Genomic DNA, 25978 nt, shown 5'->3' with positions numbered 1-25978 from the left:
GCTCAGTGGCAAGAGCCTGGCTCCACACGCAGCTGCCAGTCGGGTTAGACTCTGCCTTTTTTGCTCGCCCACAGCAGTGTGAAATGGAGGTGCTCAAGTCGTGGTGGGTTCCAGGTGACAGTCGTGCAAAACCTGCTCGTGTGCATGCCACATAGTTGTGGCAGGGCTGTTTGGAAATCCCACCGGACTGGATAGGGAGTTGGATGATTGGAGGAAGACTCAGCTCTTGCACTTCTCAATTCCCTGTTAACCTGTTCAGGGAACTGGCCTTAAAGGTCTGCAAACATGGGGATGTTTGCTTGCGTTATGAGGTCGTTGTAATTAAACTACTGTGGTTACTTACACCTACGTAATTTCTCCACATGAACAGTCCATAATTTCTCCGTGTGGACACTCTGTCTGTTCAGCTCAACAGTGATCTTTCTTCAGTTTAGCCTCTTTTGTAAGCCCTGAGGCTCAAGAGTGGCACTTGTTAATTGTCCGATACTTCATTGCCTGAGGCGAGAGGTGGTGGGGAGGGGCAGGGATTGGGAAGCACAGGGGGGACTCTAGGAGGTAAGGAGTGGGGCAGTGAGAGGGGGCTGGAGGGGAGCGGGCCCAGGAGAGCTCTGCAGGGACAAGAAGAGCAATTCTGGGCCTGGGGGCTGTGTTGCGTACACTGTGGTATTGTACCCTGGCCAACGGCCCATTGCTGGTGGTGGTGATGCTGGCTATGACCTATCTATTCACTCTCAGCTTCATCTGTAACAGTTCCATGCCCTCCCTCAAGATGCCCATCGTTACCTCCTCCCTGAGCGTGTGATGCTCATGAAGGACCTGAGAGCGCTGAGGTTCCTCCAAGGGGAGGCAGGAGAACTGGTGTTATTTATACCTTGCCAGATGATGTCTCCTTCCCTCTTTGGAGTTTTCTAGTGCTGGCAGAGAAAGGTCAGAAAGCAAGTTCTCTGGGAAATTGAAAAGTATTGTGCATGGTTTGAGAGGCCACGTAACGTCTCTCTCCTTCCTACTTCAGGAGTTGCCCTGCCCTCCGTCCCCATCCGATGTTGACAGCCTTGATGGCCACAGCTTCAATGATGAGATGAGCAGTGACCCACGGGACATTGACCAGGATAACAGGAGCACCTCACCCAGCGTCTACAGCCCTGGCAGCGTGGAGAATGACTCCGATTCCTCCTCTGTGCTGTCCCAGGGGCCATCTCACTCCTACCACCACCCTCCGCTCTTTCCCCAGAGCCCGCCGGTAGCTCCCCCTCCTGACAGCCTGGCCCGCCCACCAGAGCCCAGCTTTGGGCTCCCGAGCGAGGTGCACCCCCAGGGACCCCCCGCAGGGAGCTACCACTCCCAGCTAGAGGGCCAGGCCTCCCGCATTTTCCAGGCTCCAGCCCCACAGACACCCACCTCTTCCTCCTCTGCTGTTGTTGCCCCATCTGCTCCCCCTTCCTCCTCCTCCTCCTCTTCCTCCTCTTCCTCCTCCTCCTCTTCCCACGCTCCTCTGTACCCTACAGCCAATGTGGTCCAGGTTGGGGCCAAAATGGCTGGTGGAGTGGGGGGGCTCCCAGCACCAGGGAGTCGTGAGCAGACCCTCAGCGCCAAGCACAATCCACCACCCACCACCCCCATCTCACTGGCATCAGTGGTTGGGGGGCTCCCCCCTCAAAAGACACCCCCAGCCAACCCTCCAGCTGCCCCCCCGGCTTCGGCCCCATCCTTCCCCCACGTCTCTGCCAATCTGCCTCCCCCACCAGCCCTGCGCCCGCTCAACAACGCGGTGGCTGCCTCTAGCTCCCCGGGGATGGTGGGGCAGGCCCTGAGCGGCCACCTTCCGTCACCCCACGGGATGGGGCAGGACAAGGCACCGGCCCTGGCCCCCTCCCGCTACCCTTACGCCCCACCACCACTGCCGCCCTCCAGCTCCTCGGCCCAGTACGCCCAGCCCTCCCCGGCCCAGCCCCTGCCCAGTTACAGTGCCTCCTATGGCCACTCCTTCCCCCCGCCCAGCGGGCTCTCTGTGTCCAGCCAGCCCCCCAAATACACCCAACCCTCCCTGCCCTCCCAGCCCGTCTGGAGCCAGGGGCCACCCCCCTACAGCCGCCCCTTGGGCAACACCAGCTCCCACCCTGCGGCCCCCTTCCCTGGCCAGCCTCCTCATCACCAGCAGCCACCCCAGCAGCACCACCACGGTCATGGGAGTGGTGGTGGGGTTTCCCCGGCAGCCGCTGCTCCCCCCCAGCCCTCCGGGGGTTACCCACATGCCCTGGAGTCAAGCAGCCATCACCCTTCCCACGCTGCTTACGGGCTGCGCCTCTACCCTCCTCACAGCCAGGCTGCTTACAGCCAGGCTCCCTTGGCCTCTGCCGTAGCCCCCTCTTCCTCCTCCTCCTCTTCTTCCTCTTCCTCCTCCTCCTCTTCTTCCTCTTCCTCCTCCTCCTCTTCTTCCTCTTCCTCCTCCTCCTCTGCTGCCTCTTCCCAGGGAAGCTACCCTGGCATGTGTGCTCACCCCCCAGGGCAGAGTCCTGCCACCTACACCTTCCCCCCGCCGCCACCCCCCTCCCCTGCCCATGGTGCTGGCCCTCCGGTCACTTCTGCTGCCACCACCCTCTCCACTGTCATCGCCACCATGGCCTCCCCCTCCACGGCTCCGTACAAGACGGTCTCTCCCCCAGTACCCCCCTCAGCCGTGGCTCCCTACGGGAAGCGGGCAGCCTCCCCCATCCCCACTTTCCAGCCCCCAGCCCCATACAAGCCAGGCTCACCCCCCGCTTCCTCGGCTGCCCCTTTCCGGGCAGCCACCCCTCCTGGCTACCGGGTGGCCTCCTCCCCTGTAGCAGGGGGCTACAAAGCCCCCTCGCCCGTCCCCTCTGCCCCACCAGCCCTGCCAGGGAGCATGGCTGCCCCAGCCCCCCCACCGCCCCCACTCCCCCTCAGTGCCGCACAGATCAAGCAGGAGCCATCGGAGGAGTACGAGCCCCCCGAGAGCCCCGTGCCACCCGCTCGCAGCCCCTCACCGCCCCCCAAGGTGGTGGATGTGCCGAGCCATGCCAGCCAGTCAGCCAGGTGAGGGGCAGCTGTAGTGGGGGGTCCGGGGGGGTTTCCCCAGGCTGGGGAGGGACGTATGAGGCAGGGAAGGGGAGGTCACCCCAATCGTGGAGTGCAGCTGCGCCCTTTTGACTTTCCCGTGATGCTGTTCCCTTTTCTACAGTGCCTGGCTCAGCTTTGCCTGTCCCCGTCTTCATCCCTGTCCACATCCCTGTCCCCATCCCAGGCTTCTAGCCCCCTCCCATGCTGACAGGCTTTGCCTCTTGCCCCCAGATTCAACAAACACCTGGACCGTGGTTTCAACTCCTGCTCCCGCACAGATCTGTACTTTGTGCCACTCGATGGCTCCAAGCTGGCCAAGAAAAGGGCAGACCTGGTAGAGAAAGTGCGGCGAGAGGCTGAGCAGAAGGCGCGGGAAGAGAAGGAGCGGGAACGGGAACGGGAGCGGGAGAAGGAGCGGGAGCGGGAGAAGGAGCGTGAGCTGGAGAGGAGCGTGGTAGGTCTGGGGGTCTCTCTGCCACAGCACAGCTGGGGAGGATGCTCAAGGATACCCTCAGCCACTCCCGGATGGAACTTGATGCTGGTCTCTCTGCTCTCTTGCAGAAGATGGCTCAGGAGGGCCGGCCGGTTGAGTGCTCATCTCTCGGGCCAGTTCCCCACCGTCCCTCCTTCGAGCAGGGCAGTGCTGTAGCAACTGTTCCCCCCTACCTGGGCCCCGACACCCCAGCTCTGCGCACCCTCAGTGAATATGCACGGCCCCACGTCATGTCCCCCAGCAACCGTAACCACCCTTTCTACGTGCCACTGGGTGCAGTTGACCCAGGCTTGCTGGGTTACAACGTGCCGGCCATCTACAGCAGCGATCCAGCGACGCGGGAGCGAGAGCTGAGGGAGCGGGAAGCCCGTGAGCGAGACCTGAGGGACCGGGACCTGCGTGAACGTCTCAAGCCTGGCTTTGAAGTCAAGCCAGCTGAGTTGGAGCAGCTCCACGCTGTGCCAGCTGCTGCCATGGATCCATTCCCACGCCATGGTGGGCTGAGTCTGCAGACGGCCCCCAGCCTTCATCCCGCTTTTCCCTTCCACCCAGGGCTGGGCCACTTGGAGCGGGAGAGGCTGGCGCTGGCAGCCGGCCCAACCCTTCGTCCTGACATGTCCTACGCTGAGCGCTTGGCGGCGGAGCGCCAGCATGCCGAGCGGGTGGCTGCTCTCAGCAATGACCCTCTGGCCCGGCTGCAGATGCTCAATGTGACACCTCATCATCATCAGCATTCTCACATCCACTCCCACCTCCATCTCCACCAGCAGGATGCCATACACGCAGGTAAGGACCCCATGGCTGTGGTGCCCTGCACAAAGCTCTGCTCTCCCTCCTTGCACTCCCTCCCTCTGGCCTTGGGGAAAGCCCAAAAGCTGCTGAGATTAGACTTTGAGCCCCCCAGACCTACCTCTTCAGCCAGAAGAGGCCAACATCATGGTCATGCAGCCTTGCCCTCGCTCCCATCCCCCTAAAGACACAGACATTTGTTGCAGGTATTGGGGTGTCTGGGAGTTTGCTGCTTAGTGGCAAGCAGAGTTGTTTGCCCCATGATCTTTAGTTCTGGATCTCTGGGGATGCGGGATGGGTGTTGGCGTCCCACTGGCTACCAGGATGCGGGTGCTATAGACGGCATCTCTCGTGCTGTGATCCGCAGCGGGAGCTGGAGCCCTGCTAACAGTTTCAACAGTATCCTTAGGACTAATGAACTGTTGGTTCTCTAGTTTGCTTCTGTGGCTCTTGCTGCAGATGGTGGGATGGGATGGGAGAGAAGATGGGCTAATTGTAAGGAACCGGAGGCTGCTGTCCTTCGGAGCTGAGTGGTGGTCCCTTCCATTTCCACATCCTACAGGAAAGCAAAGTAAAAAGAAGTATAGGGATGAAAATCTCGGGGAAGCAACAGTCAAACTACAATATGATAGGAAAAAGTGCTGTACCCGCTCAGGTACTGTAAGCGGTCAGTGGGATCTCGTGGCAGAGTCACAGACACCCAGCCGTCGCCACTACTCAGAGATGGCATCAGGTACAAATGAACATCCGTTCCCTGGGTGCCTCCAGCCAGCACTCTGGCAGTGAGTCCAAAATGCTGAAAAGAGCAGTTTTCATATAAATAGTACCTTGCATTTCAGCCTTAGATAGTGCTCACGAACTTGAGTGCCTTAGTGCTCATGAACTGGCAGTGAATATCTGTGCTGGGTGAGACCTGGAAATGGAAGCACCTAATATGAGCATGCACATGTGTGACAGCCAGGGTGGCAGATAGATAGGCATAGTGCTGGGTACAAACGTGATTGCAGAGCAGGTCCTTGCACAATCAACTTCAAGGAGCAGTACCTTCTCCCTGAGGAGCGTAGGGACAGAGCTATGCCAGACTGGTTTACATGGAATTCAGTGCAGGCCAAAAGAGTAACACTCGAAAGGACATGGTACTGTGTTGTCTAGCCTTGAAATCATCCCATCCTTAAACACAACAACCCTGTCCATGACTGTTTTGTCGTGCCTTGCGCCTTTCTCCACGTCAACTCTTACGAAGCCTGGGACAATTATCTTGTGATATCTTTTTCTTCCCAGCCTCAGCCTCTGTTCACCCTCTTATTGACCCACTCACCTCGGGATCACACCTCACCCGGATACCATACCCAGCTGGAACCATCCCCAACCCTCTCCTGCCTCACCCTCTACATGAGAATGAAGTGCTGCGCCACCAGCTTTTTGGTAAGGGTGCTCACCAGGACTGCTGGTTTCTAAAGAGCATCATCAGAGCTCCAAGGGGCAGGGTGGTCATGGCGGGGGTCACAGGACCAACCTCTGAGGTCTGTTAAACAGAGCTCTGGCATGGCAGAGGATGGGCCTACACTGCCAGGGCGGACGAGCAAGTCCTGCGCAGGAGCAGGGCTGGGAAAGGAAGTGCCGCAGAGTCTCGACAAAGCTACGGGGCCATGGGTGAGGATGGTGTTACATTAACTTGTTTATTCTCCGTTTTGTTGCAGCTGCACCCTACAGGGATCTGCCAGGCTCTCTCTCGGCGCCCATGTCAGCAGCACATCAACTCCAGGCCATGCACGCGCAGTCAGCTGAGCTGCAGCGCCTGGCTCTGGAGCAGCAGCAGTGGCTTCATGCCCACCACCCTCTGCACGGCGTGCCGCTCCCGACGCAGGAGGATTACTACAGGTGCACAGAACTGTGCTCTCTCCGCAGCGCGGGGCAAGCGGAGCGCTCTGTCCTTGCGAGTAATGCCTCCAGGCCCAGCCCTGGCTTGGGGGTGGCAGAGGCAGTGGGAACAGGGAAGCGTTGGCCCTGAAGTGGGTGATTTGGCTTGAGCCCACACCTGGGAGCAGGAATGCCTTGCCACTGTGTGTTGGCCACCAGGAAAGTGGTGATCTTGGCAACTGGGCTGTTCAGTGGCTAATCTCATCTGGGGTCTTGGCTGCTCTCCTCTGGGGTAGGGGGTAAACTTGCATGTTTCACACACGCTTAATACAGTTACAACTAACTGATGCCCCTGGCAAAACGCCAAACATTCACAAGGGTTGGATGCTTTTGCCAAGATGAGGCTTTCACAAATGCATGGGGAAGCACGTTGGGAAAGAGAGGTGCAACGTTGTACCATTTCAATAGCACCTCCTACTTCAAGGATTTGTAAAACTTTCCAAGCCAGCAGTGTTGCCTGCTTCTAAACTAACAAAAGGCAGTGGGAGATACTAAATAGCCTTTTCCTCTCTCACAGTCACCTTGTTCCTCTTCTTTTCCTAGCCACCTGAAGAAAGAAAGTGACAAACCCCTTTAAATGGACTTCTACTGTCAACGTGACATCATCATGTCTTTCTCTCAAGAGGAGCAATCGATCAACCAAACCCTCGGGGAGGGGAAGCTGCAGAGTGACACATCCTGATCCCACCATGCAGTAGAGTGCAAGAGAAAATGGACGTAAAGTACAGGATGGCATCCTGGGAGCAAAGTGGAGGAGAGAACTGGGGAGGGGCTGAAACACCACTAACAGATATGAAACAATTGGTACGTGAGTTCAGCAGAGCTCTGAGGAAAACAGAATCAGCATTGCACAGAGCTCAGACAAAGACTGACATGAATTCAGGGTGGCAGCAGCTCCAACCTTTGTTTCAAGGGAACAGTTGCATTAAATACAAATTGCAGAGTATTGCAGGACTTCGTGGACGTGATGCTGCTGCCTTTTCTGCTTCTGCGAGGAGGAGGTGCAGCCAAGAAGTAACTCAAAACCCAACAGAGCCTTCTTTTCAAGATGCTTCCTCACGCCCCACCCCCCTTTAGGTGTAAGATACTACTTAGCGATACAGAAAAGCAACGTGGAACTTTTTCAGATTAGCCGGAGCAGCTTTCCATTCTCCAACATTGCTTCCGATGCAAACGAAGCATTACGGGACCCCTTCAAAAGTGGCCACTCCTGCCTGCAGAGGGACCGGTCCCAGCCGTCGGGGTGCAAAGCACCCTGCGAGACTGTTTGCAAGATGGTGGCTATGCTTTCCCACGGCCGACAGGAACGGGCACGGCCACAAAGGTGCAAAGCACCACAAGACTTCCCAAGACTGTGAATCACTACCCATGACCCCTTTGAGCCCTGCGGGGAGAGCTAATGTGGCCGGGCGATACTGCATCCTGGGACTGCCTTTAAGATGGCGGCTGCCCCTTTCCCCTCACCCATTCTAATTGATGTACTTTAACTCATGCACATCCTATTAGACGTGGCAGTTTTATGTAGCAACTTGTGACTCCCTTGCCCCCCTGCGTGTGTGTCCGATTTCACAGTTGTATCTCTCGATTGGTCCCCATATATATATTTACTTAACCATTAAAAGGAAAAGAAAACCAACCAACAACCCAGCTATGGAAAAAACACCCAAATGACGTTCCCCACGCACTCCCAAGCCCCAACACGCATTCTAATAATTTATATATATAAATATATATATGAAGCTCTTAAAAAAGGGAAAAAAAAAACACAAACAGAAAAAAACCCTTCCAGAAACAGACTCCGTTGTGTTACTTTCTCTTTACTGGGGCCAGGAGGGGACCTGGCCGAGTGGGGCTTGCCTTAGGCACGGGCAAAGCCATGCACTCTCCAGGCAGGGCCGTGAAAATCACGGCTGCTGAGAAGTGCTGTGGAGTCGGTACCCGCCGCGGGGCCGCAGGGAGCAGGCGCCGCCTCCGGAAGCGCCGCGGGGGAGCCGGTGAGCGGGCCCGGACGCCTCGTCGGCGGGGAGAGGGGCCTGTGAGGGCCCCGGGGGCGGCCGGCGGCGGAGAGGCCGCTGCGGGATGGGCCGCCGCCTCCGTCAGCCCCAGCGGCGGCAACGCAGAGCCCGCCCCCCGGGGGGGCGGAGCGCGCGCGGCGGGGCCAATGGGAAGCGGCGGATCTACATACAGCCCGCACGGCGCGGCCGGGCCACGTTTCGCGGCGGCCGCCGCTGCTGCCGGCGCCGGGCCGGGCCGAGGACTCGCTGCGCGGCGTCGGGAATCCGGGCGGGAGGCGGGCTGGGGCGGGAGTATGCGTGGCTGCCCTCGCCCTCGCCTCGGGGCGGGTGGGCGCGGGTGGCGCCCGGCGCGGCGTACTTCCTCCGCAGTGATTTCAGCTCTTTTAGTATTTGTCCAGCAGGTTTCCCGCGGCGCGGGAAGCCTCCCCAATGGTGTAATGGTAGCGAGGGGCCGGCCCGCGCACGCGTAGGAGAGGGTGGCCCGCGGGGCGGTCTGGGTTGGCTTCGCTGCGACGGGGCCCATGGCGGCGTCCGCGCAGGCGGCGGCGCTGAGCGCGGAGCAGGTGAAGGGTGAGTGTGGGCGGGCGGCGGGCGGCGGCGGCGCCCCGCGGGCGGGCTGGCAGCCGTGTGCCCGTGTCCCGCAGCCGTGCTGGCGGAGGTGATCAAGGCCTTCGGGGCGCCCGAGAACGCGCAGCGGATGGAGGAGGCTCGGGACAACGCCTGCAACGACATGGGCAAGATGCTGCAGTTCCTGCTGCCCGTGGCCACCCAGATCCAGCAGGACGTGATCAAAGCCTACGGCTTCAGCAACGACGGCGAAGGTGGGTTGTTCCCCGCCGGGCGGGGAGCTCCGGGCCCGCCGCGGGGGCGGCGGCGGCGGGCGGGTGCCTCCTTCTTCCACCCGCTGTCTTGCAGGGGTCCTGAAGTTCGCCCGGTTGATCAAGTCCTACGAGTCGCAGGACCCGGAGATCGCCAGCATGTCAGGCAAGCTAAAGGCCATGTTCTTGCCGCCCATGACGCTGCCGCCGCACGGGGCCGGGACCGGCGGAGTGGCGACCTCCTGAGAGTCCTCTTCCCCCGCCGGGTCGCGGTGCTCGGGCTGGTGCCCCCCTTCCAAGCTGTGGGTCCCGTCAGCCCCGGGAGTGGAGCTTGAACAAGGCAGACGCTGACCTGGGAGGAGTGGGGGATGATGCTTTGTGCCTGCTTGTGTGTCTGCTTGTGAATAAAAGATGTCTTGAAAACGCCCGTGTTTTGTGAATGAAGGGGAGCTCAGCGGTCCTCCTCAGGCACAGATGCGTTTTCCTAGTGCACGGTTACAGCAGTGCCTGATGAAAACTGTGCTAGTGTTTTGCGGGGCCCAGCAGGCACCAAGTTATGCAAAAAGGTCGTAGTTTATACGAGCCTTAGTGTGAAGTCCTAGGTATTATAGGGACTTTTTTTTTTTTTTTAACCCTTAGGAGGTGCTAAGCCCTGTCTCTGAGCAAGCATTTACCAGTGGTTATTCGAAGTGCTGTAAATGCTGCTGAGACCCCTGTCCCCAGCAGGGTGGGCGCAGCTAACTCAAGCCTGCGGCCACGTTGTTTTGTGGCAGGGTCTGCGATCAGACGTGTTAGCCCTCATGCGAGAGGTGCAGCGGGGAGCAGTGCAGTGTGGGAGGGCTGGGCATGCCCCATGCGCCTGCAGCCTGCATTAGAACAACATAAACATAAAATGCTAGCTCGCGTCTTGTTGGGACCAGAAAGAGACAAACCTAACAGAGCGGCCTCACTCCAGCGTGATGTTTCTTGTTTCCGTGTAAAACCGATTTCCAAGCATTCATTGATTGGAATGAAGGGAGATCACTGCTTATAGCCTCCTGCCTCCGTGCCTGTTGCCCTCAGAAGGAGTGTGATTTCTTTGGGGAGGGTGACAGTGGCAGGGCCCAGGGTGAAGAAGCCAGGCCTGGGAGAGCAAGGAACTGCAAGCCAGGCATGAGAGAGCTGCGTCCAGTTTCGCCTTCTGTGCCTTTCAGTGACAAACCAGGCGGGAACACAGCCAGCAAGGGCGTGAGCTCGGTGGATAGGAGGCAGGAAGAGCAGTCCCTTCCGCCTCCCTCTACCTCTCTTGGCTTGGCCTTGGATTTCCCCCACCCCTCTAATTATTCATTAACTGCAGCCCAGGAAGTGCTTTGCAAATGGTGAAAATTAAGTCCTCTGCTTGAAGCCTTCGGTTTGCCTGACCTGGAGCTACCACCGCCTCAGGAGCAGGCGGAGTTCAGGACTGCCTGTGTGGATCAGACACAGGTGAGTTATGGGAGGTGCTGCAGCCCAGGCGCTCCCCGCCATGAGCATCCAGCCCTGGCAGGAGGGTGCGAGTCCGCCCATTCTCTGGCAAGGTCTTTGATCTCTCTCCCAAGTCCGTCTTAAGATTCTGTCTTGATAATTCCAACATTGCTTTATTTTCTTTAGTAGGACCCTCCGGTTAAGGGCTGTGGTACTTCCTCCACCAGTTGCTGCCAGTCCCCCATCAGTGGGGGTCTGAGAGTCAAGATTCTGATGCCATCCTGTGGGTGAGTGCTGTGTGTGTAGTCAGGGGAAGAAAACAAGAGTTGGTGGTGAGAAAAATAAAAGTACTGGCACTAGGAATTGGGCACAGAAGGGAAAAAACCTTACCTTCTAACAGGAGCTACAGGATAGCCAGAGGACTGGAGTTCAGAGTTTTAGATTGTTACTGCTGTTACCTTTGGTGCTCCTCGCTTTGACAGAGAGCAAGCAGGGTTTGCGATGCCCAGTCTGCTGCAGGTGCTCTCTGCTGCAGCACCTCTGAATGGTTCTGTACAGAGAGAGGTCAGGTGGCTGACCTTTTACAACCTGGGTATTTCTTGAGTCACTACAGTCTTTCTAGCCCTTCATGGAACAGCAGGACATAAAATCTTCCCAGTTGCTCCGAACGGGTGCTCTGCTCTGGAGATGGCAGTGGCGTGGGGTAAGGAATCTGGATTTGCACTGGCATTGCTCTGTGGTAAGGATCTGGGCAACCGTGGTGGCCCCACATTGACCCGGGGTCCCATGGACGGACAGAGAGCATCTGGCTTGGGCAGGTCACAGGAACAGGGTCTGTCTGCCCACCTCTCAAGCCCAGATGGCTTTCACTCTGCATTAGCAGCTGAGCTGTGATGCAGTTCTGTTCACAACGGCAAAACCTCCTGCCTAAAATCATCTCAGCAACGAGTATTGCAAGTAACAAATGCAATGCCGGTTCCCAAAAGGGGCTCCAAATGAGATCCCCCAAACGCAAGGGAAGCACAGAACAACAAAGTTGATGTCTGGGCAGGAGGGTAGACAGTATAATGGAGAAAGCAATGAGTGTGATATAAACAACATCTCCTTTTGTGAAGGAACATGCTGTTGTGTAATACTGGAGCTTTGGAGGGACTTAGCAAGCTTGTGGATAAGGCAGGTCTGGCTGATACAGTGTCCTTGGATTTCCAAAAAAATGATTTAGCAGTATTTTCTAATCAAAGTATTTAAATAAAACTAAAGTTATGGCATAAGAAAGATGAAGTTTTTCTTGGGTAAAGAACTAGTGTAAAATAGAAAATGGAAGGTGGGAATAAACATCTAATTTTTTACAGCAAAGGGAAGTTGTCAGTGGTCAGATGACAGGGGCCTAACCTGAACTATATACTGTTCAGTAGATTTCCAAGTGACCTGGAAATAGAGCTTGGTGAGGTGAGGAAGTTGGCTGATGGTAGAAAGTTACTCAGGATAGTAGGGTGGGAGCTGAATGAATAATTGCATCAGGACCTGATCACAGCAAATGAGTGGGCAATAGAACAGCAGATTAAATTCCATATAGGTGTATGTAAAACAACATTCATGCAGAAAAAAAAATTCAAAATTTACATACAAAACAATGAACTGTGAACTAATTGTAAGGTCTGTGTAATTAATGCTTGGTTGTGGTGAACAAACAGCAGAAATTATCACTGTCTCTATATATGTCCGTGACACACCAGCATCCTCAACACTGCAGTTCTGTGCCACCCTTCGCTCTTATTGCCAGAAGAATACACCAAATTTGGAAACATCTCTGACAGGGTCAGAGGTGTAGAACGGTTCTGTACGAAGAACACCTTAATAGGGTTGGAGCCTTCAGCCTGGCAAAGACCTGTATGGGTGTTACAGACCTGTATCATGAGCAGCTTGGAGGGGGTGAATAGGAATTGGGAACCGGTCATTAATTTGTCTGTCTTCTACAACAGCCAGTTATTAATAAAATTGAGGCAGGCAGTGGGTTATAAGCAAGCCGAAGGAGGGGGTGTTTCTGTAGCTGAGCGGTGGAACTTCTGCTCAATTTGTATGGATTTGGCGGTTGACTCCAAGTAGCTGCAAACAGAGGCTTAGGGCATACAGGGGGGAAAGAAACTCTATATGTAACCTCTTCCTTTGCCAACCATTTTGACCTCTGGATGATCTAGTCCAAGTCGCTGCTCACAGCAGACAGAACCCCAAAGCTGGATCGTGTTGCTCTTAGGGCCTCGATCCGGTGAGTCCTGGACATCTCCAAGCGCAGAGACTCTGAAGCCTCCTGGGCACCTGTGGCAATTGCTGAACCGCCCTTGGGGTGGAGCGCGTGTGTCAGTTTTCCTGATAGCTAATCAGGATTTCCCTCGCTGCAAGTTAGGCCTCTTGTCCTTTTGCTGTGTCCCACAAAGAAGAATCTGGCTCATCATCCCTAAAAACCTCAGTCCCCGTTTCAGTAGTCTCAGACAGCCATTAAATGCCTCCTTAAGCATCTTTTCTCCAGGCTGAAGAAACCCAGCTTCCTCCATCTCTGCTGTGCCTCAGGCTCATCGCTGCCTTAGTGGCCTTGTGCGGGATTCTGTCCAGTTTCTCAGTGTCTTTTTTGCAGCAGTCCATATGTGTGTGTCTTTTAATCGGCTATTTCATTTATCTTCTCTAAATTTGTCCCAGTGCTAGCTGTGGCTTGGGTCCCCACAGGATTTACAAGATGAGGTTCTACCACCTGTGTTATACTGAAAGCCGAACAACAGCATAAGAGTAATCTCTTTGCTTAAATTTTTGACCTGTTAATTATATTAAGAAAGTATTTTAGTGGCTCAATTATAGTCTGCTGTTCCATGCTGCAGCCATTTGGGAGAGCAACCTCAAAGATACAAAACAGTCACGTCTCTACTGTGATATTTTCCCTCACTTACCAGTAGGAGCTCCTCCCTGGTAGTTTTTAATCAAATGGTCCAGATCAAAGGCACAGAGGCAGCTGGGTGGCATCCGGTCCTTTCCTGAGCTGAAAGCAATCAGAAATATGAATTCATCCTGTAAACTATGTGGTTTGGGATTTGTATCCACACAAGTGTGGGTTACACTGCACCCTGTGGCATGTCCTGCTGGAGGACAGTGAATTACATGGGTTTAGTGCTAACTCGCCCTTTCTATTCTGAGCTGGGCTCTTTTCTACCTTGTTCTTTCCCCGTTCCCCTGCATCACACTAATGTTCTCTTCCTCAGACAGATTTTCTTCTCCAGTCAGTTCATAAGGTGTATGGGTGGCTAGGTTTTATTTTTTGTCTGCCGTGGTTTCTTATTGACCCTACATAATCTAATATTCTTTTGATATCAGGATTTATCTTTTAGGACTTCTACTCAGAAGTTCTGTCATTTCTCTCCTACCACTAAACAGTATTTCTTTTCCTGTGTCAGTGCTAGACTGGCTCTGATTTTGGTGCAGTCTTTTAGGTGTGACTTCTACAACTTTGTGTAGAAGTTGGTCCCTTGAGCCACAGGTCTCTGCCTTTAAAGTCTCTTTTTTTTTTTTTTTTTTTTTTTTAATATCAGTTTTAAGTCAGTACAGCTAGATCCCTGCAGCTCACCACATGCCGGCTTATAATGTGTGTGAAACAAGAAGCATTTCAAAGGAAGCTGATATAGGTGCCTGGGTTGCCTTTCTAGCAATGAAGTTCAGCTTCCCGCTGATCTCTCCTGTACTTCCCGTTGTTAGTTTCTGTCTTGGCCACGAGTTTTGTTTTGGTCATTGCTAGCAGCCTGTTCAGTTTTTTTGCAGGATTTCCTAGTCTGGTGGTATGCAGGGAAGTCTGCAGCTGCTGATACTTGAAATGAGCAAATCTCTTGCTGTTTCTGCTGCCCCTGCCACCACACAGGGTAGCTGAGAAGGCCCTAGGGAAAAGTCAGGCTCCTTTGCCAGCTGGATTGCTGTATTTGGCCGCTGCTTAGCTCCCATTGTTTCATGAAACCTGCAGACCTTGACACCAGTGCTCTGGGAAAGGGCAATCCTGGGCTGTAGCTGGAAATGGCTAGGTAACTGGAAATGGTTAGTTTTCCCTCTTTGTATCTAGTCCAGGTTGACAGCTTTGGCCTCAGTATGCTGTACTGGGATCTTAAGAGGTCTAGGCTAAGCTCTCTTGGTGCTGGGTGGGCCCACTGTAGGTCCTAGCTGTTAGTCCTGCTCTCTGCTTGCTTTTCTGGGTAGCTTCCACACCACCTCCCACCCCATCCCTTCCCAGCTATGTCCCTCCTTTCAGTCCTGTCCCCCAGCAAGCTGTTTCGGGGAAGGCAGTGCTGTGCTTAGATGTGCCTGAACCTCAAAATCTGCAGCTCTGGGCTTGCAGAGATTTCCCCTGTGGCTGTACGTAGAGTATTTACCTGCCCAGAGGGTTAATTGGTGAGCTGGAGTATGGAGGTTTCCATGGAGTAATTGAGGGCAGCCTGGCAGAGCCAAGCGGTCTGGCTGGGCAGTCACAACCTGTAGTAGGTTGCTTCATGGCTCGATGGATGCTACAGTGTGCTGCCTGCTTCAGCCTGGTAGGTGTGTGGGTGACCCCCACAGCACAGGCTTGGGCGTGGTAAGCACTCGTGTCTCCCACTGGCCTTTTGGGGGAGAAGGGGAACGGAGAATGTGCAAAACTGAATTTTGTGAGTGTGGCTGACACCCAAGATGCACTTGTTAGAGTCAACCCTGGTGTGAAAAAAGACGGGGACCCAAGAATAACAGGGGGGATGGGGAGGAAAGACACAAAAGGAGAAGCAGAAGTGAGCAAAGCAGCTTGGGGCTGGGGAGTTGATGGCTCAGAGTGCTTCCTGTTCCTGGAGCCGTGTGTGCCTGGCTGCGCACAGGCTTGTGCCTGCCTGTGCCCAAGTTGTGTAGGGCTGGAGATCAGGGCACGTACCCAGAAACAGGCAGATGGAGAGGGGCCGAATGGACTGATGGTAGACGCCAGGAGAGATACATGGCAAGCTCCCAAGAGGCGCAGAAACAGCTTGGCGTTGGGCGCTCCAGCACAGACCGACTTCCCTTTTCTTGCCAGCGCAAACTGATTTTTCCTCTGTGTTTTCTGAGTTGTTTTGGTGGTAGCTGCTTGGCCCCCTCTTCTTTCATCCTCCACGATGGTGAGGTAAGAGAGATCAGGAAAGTAGGTCAGATCAGAGGAGGGGGGATCATCCTGGAAGCTGCATCTCAGTGGAAACCTTTCATAGTCTGGGGGAGGCATCAGGTAGGAAGGGATGCTGCTGCTGGCTGTCACCTGTACGGGTATCTCTAGGGATGCTGACCGGGGAACATTCTTCACTGTACAGGTCTCCACAATAGTGCCTGGCCTTTTTTATTCACTTGGTCTTGTTTCTGTCACCCCTGCTAGGTGGTTTCATCGTGACCTGAGTGGGCTGGAAGCTGAAGCCTTACTGAAAGGACGAGGTGTCCATGGGAGCTTTCTGGCCAGACCTAGTCGGAAGAATCAGGGGGATTTTTCTCTTTCAGTCCGGTAAGTAACTCAGTCTCCAACTTCTGTCTTTCCAGGGTTATGTACGCAGAATGCTTAGATCCTCACAAGTCCTGTGGCATCTTCTTCATCCTGTCCTTATTCCTTTGAGTTCTTTGCAAGCTGTAAAAGGACCTGAGCTTAACAGCATCTTCTAGACCCTCCCTCAAATTGCCCCAGGAGCTTCCCTTTCCAGTCATCTCCTTTCACTGGAATGGTTTGCTCTGGTTCTGTGGCAGGAGGTAACACGGAACACTTCCTGCCTCTTTTCCAACTGCCTCACTGGACTGCTCTGTACATCATCCCACAGGGTTGGTGATCAGGTAACCCACATCCGCATCCAGAATACTGGAGATTTCTATGACCTGTACGGAGGGGAGAAGTTTGCCACCTTGTCGGAACTGGTGGAGTACTACACGCAGCAACAGGGCTCACTGCAGGACAAAGATGGAACCATCATCGACTTGCGATACCCACTCAACTGTTCCGACCCCACTACAGAGAGGTATGGAGAAAGCAAAGCAGCTAGTGTGTCCGTGATTAGACCTCCTCTGTGTTTCATGTGTGCCCAGGGCAAACCCTGCAAAATGTGTCTTCCTGCCTCCCGCAGCCCCCTGTGCTTCTGTGGGGTCAGCATCCCCAGGAATAGCTGGACGTACCTTGACCCATCACAGCAGACCTAACAGGGCTCTATTTATGCTTCTGGTTTCCTGTTGCTTTTGCTATTTATATCCTGTTCCTAAAAGCAAAGGTTGTGGCATTAATTACGGGTCTGCAGCGGTCTGTAGAATGATATGGTATGTGGAAGCCCTCAGTCTTACCCCAAACCACCTTGGTTATTCCAGGCCTGGGTGACTCATCTAACAGAGCAGGACCATGTTCCCCTGTTATTCCTGGCCTGCTCAGTTTCCTTCCTATCCCCACTTTGCATACATCTCTGACACCATGTTCCTAAATCAAATCAGGTGGCTTTGCCCTCGCACTGTGCATTCAGGCTCTTTGATGCAGCTTGGGGAGCAGTCGCGCTGTGATCTGGGGCAGACAGGTCTTCCTTGTGCACCTGGAAACAGGGAGCAACGACACCCTGGGTGAAGCGTTGGGGTGCACCCCTGTTCACTCCAGGGTCCGGCTGCGGAGGGGCCAGCACCTGCCTGCCCCAGCTGTCCTCTCCACTCAAGGCCGTTGGGTTGTGGCCCTGCAGTTTCCTCCCTTCCTCCCTGCGGTTGGAAACTTCTCCCCCCTTGACAAGCTCTTACGAAAGCTCCTCTGCTGTCTCCCCAAGTGATTTTCCATCACGTGGCTTTTAAGAGCTGGGCTCTACTGGGGGAAGGGAGGGGGAAACGGGACCCATTAACCCCTTCCTACCTGTGGAAGGGAGGCCCAGAGACCTCTTTGATGAACAGGAGTGATCACCTATTCCCCAGGGGTGCATCTGAGCACTGGCACATGGTGGCTGAACACTCCTTTGGGAGGAGGTTCAAAAATTAATGACTGCTATGCCATGAAAGTCACCAGCTACTTCTCGCAGTGTCTGAGGAGAGGATCAACAGAAGTTACTTGCCAGGAAACAATAACTGTCTGCCACATCTTGCTGTCAAAATGGTTCCTAGATGTTGTGTAGAGGAATGTGTGGATCCAGCCAGATGGGAGAGTGAATGGATGCCCCAGCTGCTTCTGTGACTGGGGCATGGCTTCCTGAACTCCATTTCAATTCTTGGGAACAGATGCTCCTCACAATGTGAAGTTCACCACAGACACCAGTACCACCCCAGGCCTCCACTGTTAGCTACTCTGTGGGCAGCAAAAGCCTGCCTCCACAGCTCTAACTACACTGGCTCGTCTACTGAGCACCAACCTGGCCTTGATGCCAGCGTGCACAGCAACTCATGGAGCATGGCTGGTGCTTGTTGCGGTACCTGCGACAATCAGGAGCAGAGAGGGGCATTTGCAAGTCAGTCTGATGCAACAGCTACCTGCTTTTGAAACGCTGTTCACAGGAGGAAACGGCCAAAACTGGCTGTGTCTCCAGCCGCTGAGGCAGCTCTGTGGAAGCGGGACAGAGCTGCAGCGAAAACGGCCTTTGGCTGGCACAGCAGCCATGCTGCCAAGGCCCCTGAACGCAGAGACCAGCACAGGGCTCCAGCTGGAAACAGGTATGTTCTTGGACCAGAAAGGCCTGTTTGAACTAGGCCCATCCCTGCTGGAGGAGAAGGGCCCAAATCCACTGCCTGACACCGAGCTGGGAAGGAGGGAAGGGGCTGGGGCAGGAGCAGCAGGGCTGTCGTGGCCCTTGGGCTGAGAAGGGTTCACCAGAAAATGGGTACTGGGAGGAGGGGAATGATCCAGAGCATTTCTCCGTGCTCAGCGCACCTCACAGCTCTCAACTTTCTATAATTTGGATCTCCAGCTCCAGCTTCCAAGTGAGTTTTGTGGAAGCAGGACAGAGCTTGCAGTGGACTTGGCCTTCTGCATCTCTACTTGGCAGTTCAGCAGTGTCCCCTGGGACCTTCTGGTGTGGTCCACAGAAATTGTGGAGCTTGGGACAGGCATGAGGAACTAGGGGATCTGCACAGAGACAACCTGGGTCACATCTGAAGTTTCTGCAGGGCCAAGAGCCCTGGGCTCCAGAGTTGTCCTGTCTCACCTGTGGTAACCCTCACTTGCACCTTTACCACCCAGCGTGGTGAGATCCAACCAGGCAGGCACATGCACCTGCCCCGAGACCTTTGTAAGTGGGAAGGGGCTCGGCAGCTCTGCTGTCTGCACCAGCTGTGCCATTTGCATCTTGCTTGTGCCCCTCTGCACCCTGGCCTCAGTCCAGCAGCAAAGCAGAGAGCACCTCGGTTAGATGGGGGTGCTCCTCACCTTGTGCTGAGCGGATTTCTCTCCAGCTGCTGGCTGGGTGTTTGCATTGAGGACAGGAAAGTGCACATGGATCAACAACAGTGCTAAGTACCAGGAGCAGAATATGGGCTCCTGGTGGCTCCTGGTGTTCGCTCCCATGACTAGGCTGATTGCTGCAGTGTGATGTGCCCAGAGAATGGGAAATATCCTTTGAATGAAGAGGTGACTGAATTTCAGAAAGACAGGTTGCTGGGATGGTTTTTTCATGGATCTGACCTCAACACACCCATCTGAGTGCTACTAAATGCAGTGGGAGATTTTCTGACTCACTGAGGGTTTATTTTTGTTTCCCTGGTGTTTGAGTTTCCAAAGCACCTTGCAGCAGTAAGGCTACAATCCCAATAATGCTGGGAGGTGCTGAAACCCACAGACTACCCTCCCCTAGCTGGTCTTCAAGCTGGTGAGCATTGCTTATTTGTGCTTGTGTGTGTCACACAACTGGATCAGACTTGGTGCTTTCCCATCATGTCCTCTGGTACCAGCATTCTGCTCTCTGGGTCTGTTCTACCTCTACCTCATCCCTTGCCGTTTCCTTTTCTTGCCAGCTCTCTACTTTCTGTCTCATCTGCTTTTCCCAAGATCCTGCTCCTCCCTTGATTTTCTTCCCTCTCTCTCCCTCCTCTCTGTCTCTCCCTTTCTTTCTTCCTCCCTCAGCCTTCCCCAGTGATGCTGTCCCTTGCTCATCAGCTCAAGGGCACGCACTTATCTGCGTCTCCACCTCTCGTGACCCTCTCTTGCTTTTTCCTAGGTGGTACCATGGGCATCTGTCAGGCTCTGCAGCTGAGTCCCTTCTCCAGGCCAAAGCCACCCCTTGGACCTTCTTGGTGCGGGAGAGCCTCAGTAAACCTGGGGATTTTGTCTTGTCTGTCCTCACTGACCAGCCTAAACCTGGGTCTGATGCTCCACCAGCTGGGGCAACCAGTACCTCTGGGGCCCGGCTCAAAGTCACGCACATCAAGATCATGTGTGAGGTGAGCAGTTGGAAGAGCAAAAGAAAAGGGACTGGAAGAGGTCTCTGCCAATCTCTGCTGATCATGTCCTCAAAAACATGGGCCCTGTCAGCTTGATTACCACCAGCAGTGTTTCTGAATTTGGATCAAAGTGCTGTCACCTTGCAGGTTCCTTAAGTCCTCAGCCCAGCCTGGGTAACCACAGGCAGTGGTGGGTGCTCAGATGCTGGAGGAAGCAGAGCTCATTGTGACCTGGAACTCTAGGACCAGTTGGTCTTTTTCAACTTTGATGATTCTGTGATTCTGTCCCTCACTACAAAAAGGACACTGAATTACTCGAGTGTGTCCAGAGAAGGGTAGTGAGGCTGGTGCAGGGTCTGGAGCACAGGTCTGATGGGGAGCGGCTGAGGGAACTGGGGGGGTTTAGTCTGGAGAAGAGGAGGCTGAGGGGAGACCTCATCGCTCTCTACAATTCCCATCTGCTGAGAACAGGAGTCAGTTCACCATGCTGTGAGCTTAGTGTTCTCAGGGCAATGTATCATTTTACTTTCCTGCCAGAGGAAATTCTCTTCTAGATGGCACAGGGTGGTGCCTATGGCTTTGCACCCCAGTATTACCTTTTCCCTGAGTATTATCAGCTTTGTCTATAGGAATGTAATGAGTGGGACATTCAACATTCTTCTTCCATTTAGAATGGACGCTACACAGTTGGAGGTGCTGAGGTGTTTGACAGCTTGGCAGATCTGGTGGAGCACTTCAAGAAGATTGGAATTGAAGAGGTGTCTGGCTCCTTTGTGTACCTGAAGCAGGTAAATCCCATTTCCTCTGTTTCTTAGGGATCATTTGGAGGGAACCCACTTGCTCTTTGTGTCCCTCTCCTCCTTTTCTCCCCAGCACAGAGGAGGCTTTTCTCTCCAGCAGTGTCTCTCTCTCTCATGCCAAAGCATTGTGTTTTCCCATCCCCAGCCTTACTATGCTACGAGGGTGAATGCTGCTGACATTGAGAATAGAGTGCAGGAACTGAACAAGAAGAGTCTATCTGAGGAGACATCCAAGGCTGGATTCTGGGAGGAATTTGATGTAAGAAACTGCTGTGGGACATCATTCTGGCTTTTGGGGAAGTCCCTGTGTACCACCTTATTCTCCAACCTTGATTTCTTCCTGGACATGAACTTCTCAGGTGTCATATAAATTCTTGTCAAGTTATCTCTGAAAGAAGTCTGTTTGGAACCTGTTCCTCTGGGGAGTGAGTGTCATCTTTAAGCAAATCCAGTGAGACAGAATTGTGCTATTTCATGGTTGGGAGAATGAGTCAGCAAGACAGTAAGGGCATGAACCTTGGACTTTTCAATTCTAGGTTTGCTTTTCTTCACTCCTCTGCTCCCTCAAAGCATGCCCATGTGTTCCCTGAGTCACCACTATTCCTCTGAGTGCCTACCTCCCCTCTCATACATTGTGACTATTTTTTCTTCTGGTCTCAGAGTCTGCAAAAGCAGGAAGCCAAGCAGCTGTTTGACCGTTATGAGGGTCAGAGACCTGAAAACAAGAGCAAGAACCGATACAAGAACATCTTGCCCTGTGAGTCTTGCTTCTCCACTATAAAAAAACCCCAAATAGACACAGACAGGCAATGAAGAGCTGTCTGAGTCATCCCTGGCCCTGCCTTGGCCCCCTCTATCCTCCAGAGCAGGTTACAAGGTGTGTGGTGTGGAGGATTTAAGAGCTGATAAGAGAGGTCACAGCTTTTTCATGTCCTTGAAGGAAGGAGGGAGGGTTTTGTCAGACTCATTAGCTTCTGATGGCCCATCATAGGGTTAGAGAGATGGGAGGATGGGATGAGATCGTTCTGACCCCAGAGGAGAGGTGAAAATATGGGGCGTGCTGGGTAGCACGAATGACGTGATGTGGGGCAGTGAAGGACCTTCATGTGGCTGGGAGTGAAATCTCATTGCTCTGTTTATTCTTTCACTGCATCCCCAGTTGATCACTCCAGAGTCATCCTGCAAGGAAGGGACCCAAATATACCTGGATCTGACTATATCAATGCCAACTATGTCAAGGTGAGACTCCTGAAAGATGGCTGTATGCCCCAAATGGGGGAAGGCCTGCCTGGTCCTCAGCCCTCCTGATCTTCCCCTGTCCACACTCAGAACAACCTAATCAGCCCAGATGAGTGCACCAAGACCTACATCGCCAGCCAGGGTTGCCTGGATGCCACAGTCAATGATTTCTGGCAAATGGTGTGGCAGGAGAACACGCGCATTATTGTGATGACTACGCGGGAGGTAGAAAAAGGGCGGGTAAGCAGCAGTTTGTAGGTGTCTTGGAGCTGCCTGCTTTTCCCCCCTCAACCACTGCTCTGCTTTTTCTCTCTTTCTGACCTGCCCATCCTCACCCTGCCCTGTCTGCCTGCACAGAACAAATGTGTGCCTTACTGGCCGGAGGTGGGCAGCACGAAGGAATATGGTCCCTACCTTGTGGAGAACGCTGGGGAGCACGATGCACTGGAGTACAAACTCCGGCACCTCTGCATCTGTCCAGTGGATAACGTGAGTGGTCAAGGGCTGTCATTGAGCTATTGGTCTAACAGTCACTGCACCTCTGAGGCTGGGAACCGTGGGGTGCTCTGGGGATGCTGCTGTTGGATCATTCTTGGGCCTGCAATTCCCACCTTGTTTGGGCTGGAATCACACTGGTGGAATCACCAAGAAGTGTGCAGGAGACAGAGATTCTCTCTGGCTTCAGACCCACTTCTCCCTGGGCCAGAGGTCAGGGGATATGCCTGAGCTGTGGTTTCACTGAGGGGATGTTTTGTTATTATCAGGGTAAGGCTGCGCGTGAGATCTGGCACTACCAGTACCTGAGCTGGCCTGACCACGGTGTACCCAGCGAGCCGGGAGGAGTGCTCAGCTTCCTCGACCAAATAAACCAGAAGCAAGAGAGCATCCCAGATGCAGGGCCTGTTCTGGTGCATTGCAGGTTGGTACAAAGGGCTGGGCTTTGGAAGCATTCTCCATTCCTTATCTAGGGCGAGGTATAGAAAGTCTGTCCTGCTGCACCAGCTCTTCCCCAGGGCTTGTGAGTGAAACATATGCCAGCCCTGATATTTGCTTTTTCCTCTTCGATGCCCCCAAACCAAACTCTCTGCCTGTGGAATCCTCTTGTGGCAATGCTGAACAGCTGCTGCAAGTGCTGAATCCTTGCCCAGAAGCAGTTGCATTTTATTTCAGGAGCTGGTATTGCTTTGACCTCTCTTTGTCCTCTCCTTGCAGTGCTGGGATTGGCCGCACTGGCACTATCATCGTCATCGATATGATAGTGGAAACCATCTCCACCAAGGGTAAGAGGACCCCAAAGTATCTTGAAGTGAACTGGCCTACCCAGTAGGGCTGTGCCCTTAAGTCCAGCTGTAACTCCTAGGTATCGGTGTATGAGATCCTGGGAGAGGACCCTGGAAGATCCTGGCTAAGTGGTAGCTGCTGGATCTCTGCACCATATCCACTTAGTGGGGCTTCAGCCTTCCCTGAGCTTGGGTTCTTCCTCCAGGGCCAGACTTGAAAGATGCTGAGCAGAAAGGAGGGATAGGAGGTCCCAATGGAAGTGAGGAGTGTGGAGGGGGGTAGAAACTTCTTGGCTGGCCTCCACTGTGACTGCTTTTGGTAGAAATTTGGGAGAGGGGGGCAGTGAACGTGGCCATAAGCTTTTGTGGTGCCCCTTTCTAGGGCTGGACTGTGACATTGACATCCAGAAGACCATCCAGATGGTGAGGGCCCAACGCTCAGGGATGGTGCAGACAGAGGCCCAGTACAAGTTCATCTACATGGCCATCTGCCAGTTTATAGAGACAACCAAGAAAAAGCTGGAAGTTATCCAGGTGAGAAAGGTGATTCTGCTTTTCTGTCCTGCAAGTCTAGGCCCTGCATGGCTCTGAGACCAAGCCCTCTGTTTCCCAGGCTTTGGTATAAAACTTAGAAAAGGGACCACTGGGACCTGCCTAGACTAAAATGATGCACGGAGATTAGAGTCCCTGTTCCTCGCTTTAAAATTCAGTGGGCAATGTTAGCAGTTCAATTACCAACCCCTTGTGCACCTATAAAGAGCATTAAGTTTTAATGCAGTTATTTCAACTATGTTCTATATAACATCGCCACCGAGTGCTGTCTTCTTACAAGCTAAATCCAGGACAGGCAAAGACATGGCCCTCTCCTTTCCTCTCTGCTTTTCCCATCCTGGTTCTGTGGTTGCAGGATTTTCTCCTGCCAGCTGAAAAGTGGCATCCTTTATTTCTCCTTGTAGCCTCTGGCAGCATCCAGTAGCTGCTGCTCTCTGTTCAGTATTCTTTAGTAGCACTCTCAGGCATTCCAGTGCCTCCAGAAATCTGTTGCCCCACTGTTCACCCCTGTGTAAGGCTGCATTTGCATCCACAACAGCGGGCAGAGTGCACTGAAGACTTCAGCAATCCTCCACTGAGATCCTGGCATGAGCATAGTCAAACAGCCAGGACTCTTCCATGATGCCTCAGATCACACTCTCCTCAGCTTGTTTTTTCTCTCCTGTAGTCTCAGAAAGGCAAGCCGAATGAGTCTGAGTATGGGAACATTGCCTACCCCCCTGCAGTGAGAAATGTGCATGCCAAGGCTTCGCGAAAATGCTCCAAGTAAGAGCTCACCTAAGGCCGAGGCCCAGCTATGCCTGCCTCTGGCAAGAGTCTCCCCTGATGCCTTGGCTGGCTTTTCCCTCTTGCTCATTTTTTCCCTTGTTTTTCCCTGGTCTCACAGACAGAAAGAGGAGTCGATGGTTTATGAGAACTTGGGGAAAAAGGAGGAGAAGGTACGGAAACAACACTCCTCAGAGAAGAAACTGAAAGGCTCACTAAAGAAAAAATAAGCGTACATTGCAGGTAGCCCTGTGGGGGTTCTGAACGTGGGGTACAGGACTGCAGCTCACGTCCAGGCTGGCCTGTGTTGTGTTCCTTGCTCCTGGACTGCAACTAGGCCTTCCCCTTCTTTTCCGTGCCACCTCTCAGTGTCCTGAACCAGACTGCTTTCTAGCTCAGCTGACCATTGTCCCTTGCCTGTGCAGGCCAGTGGAGGCTCTTGCTGCCCCTTCTTCATCCATTAATGGGAAAAACTCCTGCCCCTTCCTTCCCTTGCTCCCTAAGCACTGGGGCCCAAACTCACCTCTGCTGTGTCAGCTTCAGCAGACTCCTGGAGTAAGAGCTAAGGAAGCTCTTCACAGGAGCTACAGCTCTGCCCACCACTGTGAGTGAGGGTTTAGCCTGGTACAGTACCCTGAAGCCTCAGCTTTTAAGTATGGAGGTTTTGGCCCATTTCAGCTCAGCTCTTCTGCCATTCAACAGGAAACTTCCTCTTTCCTTAATATCATTCCTCTGCCCTACAATCCCTTTTCTATTTGATCCTTTGATTGGATGCTGTAAATATACCATAATTTGATGGGATGGCCATGTTTCCTCCTTTGTTTGTAAATAAACTTGTATTTGTTTGAATGCTGAGTCCCATAAGCTTTTTTCTATGATTTCTCTTTGAGTATAGCTGCACACCTGGCTTCACTTGCAGCCCTGCAAAGACCTACAAGAATGGCTCTAGCTTAGTTTTCATCACTTCCTGCAGTCTTCAGACTTCTAAACAGAAGCTGTGACCAATTATGGTGGCTCCTTGCTGTGAGGCTTGAGGTAGTCATCAGGTAAGTCTGAGCACAGAGCTGGGACTAACTCAGATGCAGGCATTTGAACTTAAATTTTGGTCTTTGGAAAGGTCGTCCTCATGTTCCCAGATCATTAGGCATTTTGTCATCCTCTGTCTTTGATAGTATCCAACCTGAGCTGGAGGGTTAAGTCACAAGGGCTGCTTCAGCAAACAGTGTAGTGCCTGACTGCTCCGATGTAGGTATCGCTTGGTAGAAATGAAACTTCATCTTTATGGAGAAGGTAGACCAGAGCACAGCCACATTGTGGCTTCACAGAGATTAGTCCCCTACAAGGAGGGGCTAAGGCAGCTGGGTTGTTTAGTCTGGGAAAGAGAGGGCTGAGAGGTACA

General features: G+C 53.6%; 3 protein-coding genes and 1 non-coding gene across 11 annotated transcripts in view; all 4 read left to right on the top strand.

The window, feature by feature from the left end:
• Positions 1-7948, top strand: part of ATN1 (atrophin 1) — a 28360-nt gene extending 20412 nt beyond the window's left edge. For all 6 annotated transcript variants that reach the window (XM_074895806.1, XM_074895778.1, XM_074895787.1 and 3 more), the window contains 6 exons: positions 1013-3054; positions 3310-3532; positions 3640-4357; positions 5642-5785; positions 6061-6241; positions 6824-7948. In XM_074895806.1, the coding sequence (XP_074751907.1) occupies positions 1013-3054; positions 3310-3532; positions 3640-4357; positions 5642-5785; positions 6061-6241; positions 6824-6857 (3342 nt within the window). In that variant the 3' untranslated portion in view covers positions 6858-7948. The remainder of the gene's footprint in view (positions 1-1012; positions 3055-3309; positions 3533-3639; positions 4358-5641; positions 5786-6060; positions 6242-6823) is intronic.
• A 679-nt stretch (positions 7949-8627) lies between these two features.
• Positions 8628-9536, top strand: C1H12orf57 (chromosome 1 C12orf57 homolog). 2 transcript variants are annotated; one of them, XM_074927467.1, is made up of 3 exons: positions 8628-8865; positions 8940-9029; positions 9211-9536. In XM_074927467.1, the coding sequence occupies exons 1-3, from the start codon at positions 8817-8819 to the stop codon at positions 9357-9359; spliced, it is 288 nt and encodes a 95-aa protein (XP_074783568.1). In that variant the 5' UTR covers positions 8628-8816; the 3' UTR covers positions 9360-9536. The 2 variants fall into 2 exon arrangements, with proteins under 2 accessions (XP_074783568.1, XP_074783558.1); XM_074927457.1 differs by having other exon boundaries at positions 8657-8865; positions 8940-9116.
• Positions 8662-8721, top strand: LOC141956591 (U7 small nuclear RNA). The gene has a single exon (XR_012632962.1). It is a non-coding gene; the product is annotated as a U7 small nuclear RNA (small nuclear RNA).
• A 650-nt stretch (positions 9537-10186) lies between the features above and the next one.
• PTPN6 (protein tyrosine phosphatase non-receptor type 6) lies at positions 10187-25428 on the top strand. 2 transcript variants are annotated; one of them, XM_074927443.1, is made up of 16 exons: positions 10187-10577; positions 10743-10843; positions 15949-16071; positions 16379-16573; positions 19721-19943; positions 20615-20731; positions 20889-21002; positions 21404-21500; positions 21903-21982; positions 22073-22222; positions 22340-22471; positions 22747-22901; positions 23195-23262; positions 23645-23796; positions 24482-24579; positions 24701-25428. In XM_074927443.1, exons 2-16 carry the CDS (start codon positions 10830-10832, stop codon positions 24807-24809), a joined length of 1827 nt encoding a protein of 608 aa, XP_074783544.1. In that variant the 5' UTR covers positions 10187-10577; positions 10743-10829; the 3' UTR covers positions 24810-25428. The 2 variants fall into 2 exon arrangements, with proteins under 2 accessions (XP_074783544.1, XP_074783535.1); XM_074927434.1 differs by lacking the exons at positions 10187-10577; positions 10743-10843 and having other exon boundaries at positions 15354-16071.
• The last annotated feature ends 550 nt before the right edge of the window (positions 25429-25978 follow it).

Source organism: Athene noctua, chromosome 1 (genome assembly GCF_965140245.1).
Source record: "Athene noctua chromosome 1, bAthNoc1.hap1.1, whole genome shotgun sequence".
In the NCBI taxonomy this organism is placed as follows: Eukaryota; Metazoa; Chordata; class Aves; order Strigiformes; family Strigidae; genus Athene; species Athene noctua.
Note: the sequence above shows the minus strand (reverse complement) of the source record. Positions and strands in the feature narration are given on the sequence as shown.

What these genes read in the sequence shown, in the direction of transcription:
- PTPN6 (XM_074927434.1), top strand. Translation starts at nt 15,815, where the DNA reads ATGCTGCTGCTGGCTGTCACCTGTACGGGTATCTCTAGGGATGCTGAC. An exon ending in GATTCTGGGAGGAATTTGAT is followed by an intron (nt 21,003 to 21,403) that starts GTAAGAAACTGC and finishes TTCTGGTCTCAG; the next exon opens with AGTCTGCAAAAGCAGGAAGC. An exon ending in GCATCTGTCCAGTGGATAAC is followed by an intron (nt 22,472 to 22,746) that starts GTGAGTGGTCAA and finishes TGTTATTATCAG; the next exon opens with GGTAAGGCTGCGCGTGAGAT.
- C1H12orf57 (XM_074927457.1), top strand. Translation starts at nt 8,817, where the DNA reads ATGGCGGCGTCCGCGCAGGCGGCGGCGCTGAGCGCGGAGCAGGTGAAG. An exon ending in GAGCGCGGAGCAGGTGAAGG is followed by an intron (nt 8,866 to 8,939) that starts GTGAGTGTGGGC and finishes CGTGTCCCGCAG; the next exon opens with CCGTGCTGGCGGAGGTGATC. An exon ending in CTTCAGCAACGACGGCGAAG is followed by an intron (nt 9,117 to 9,210) that starts GTGGGTTGTTCC and finishes GCTGTCTTGCAG; the next exon opens with GGGTCCTGAAGTTCGCCCGG.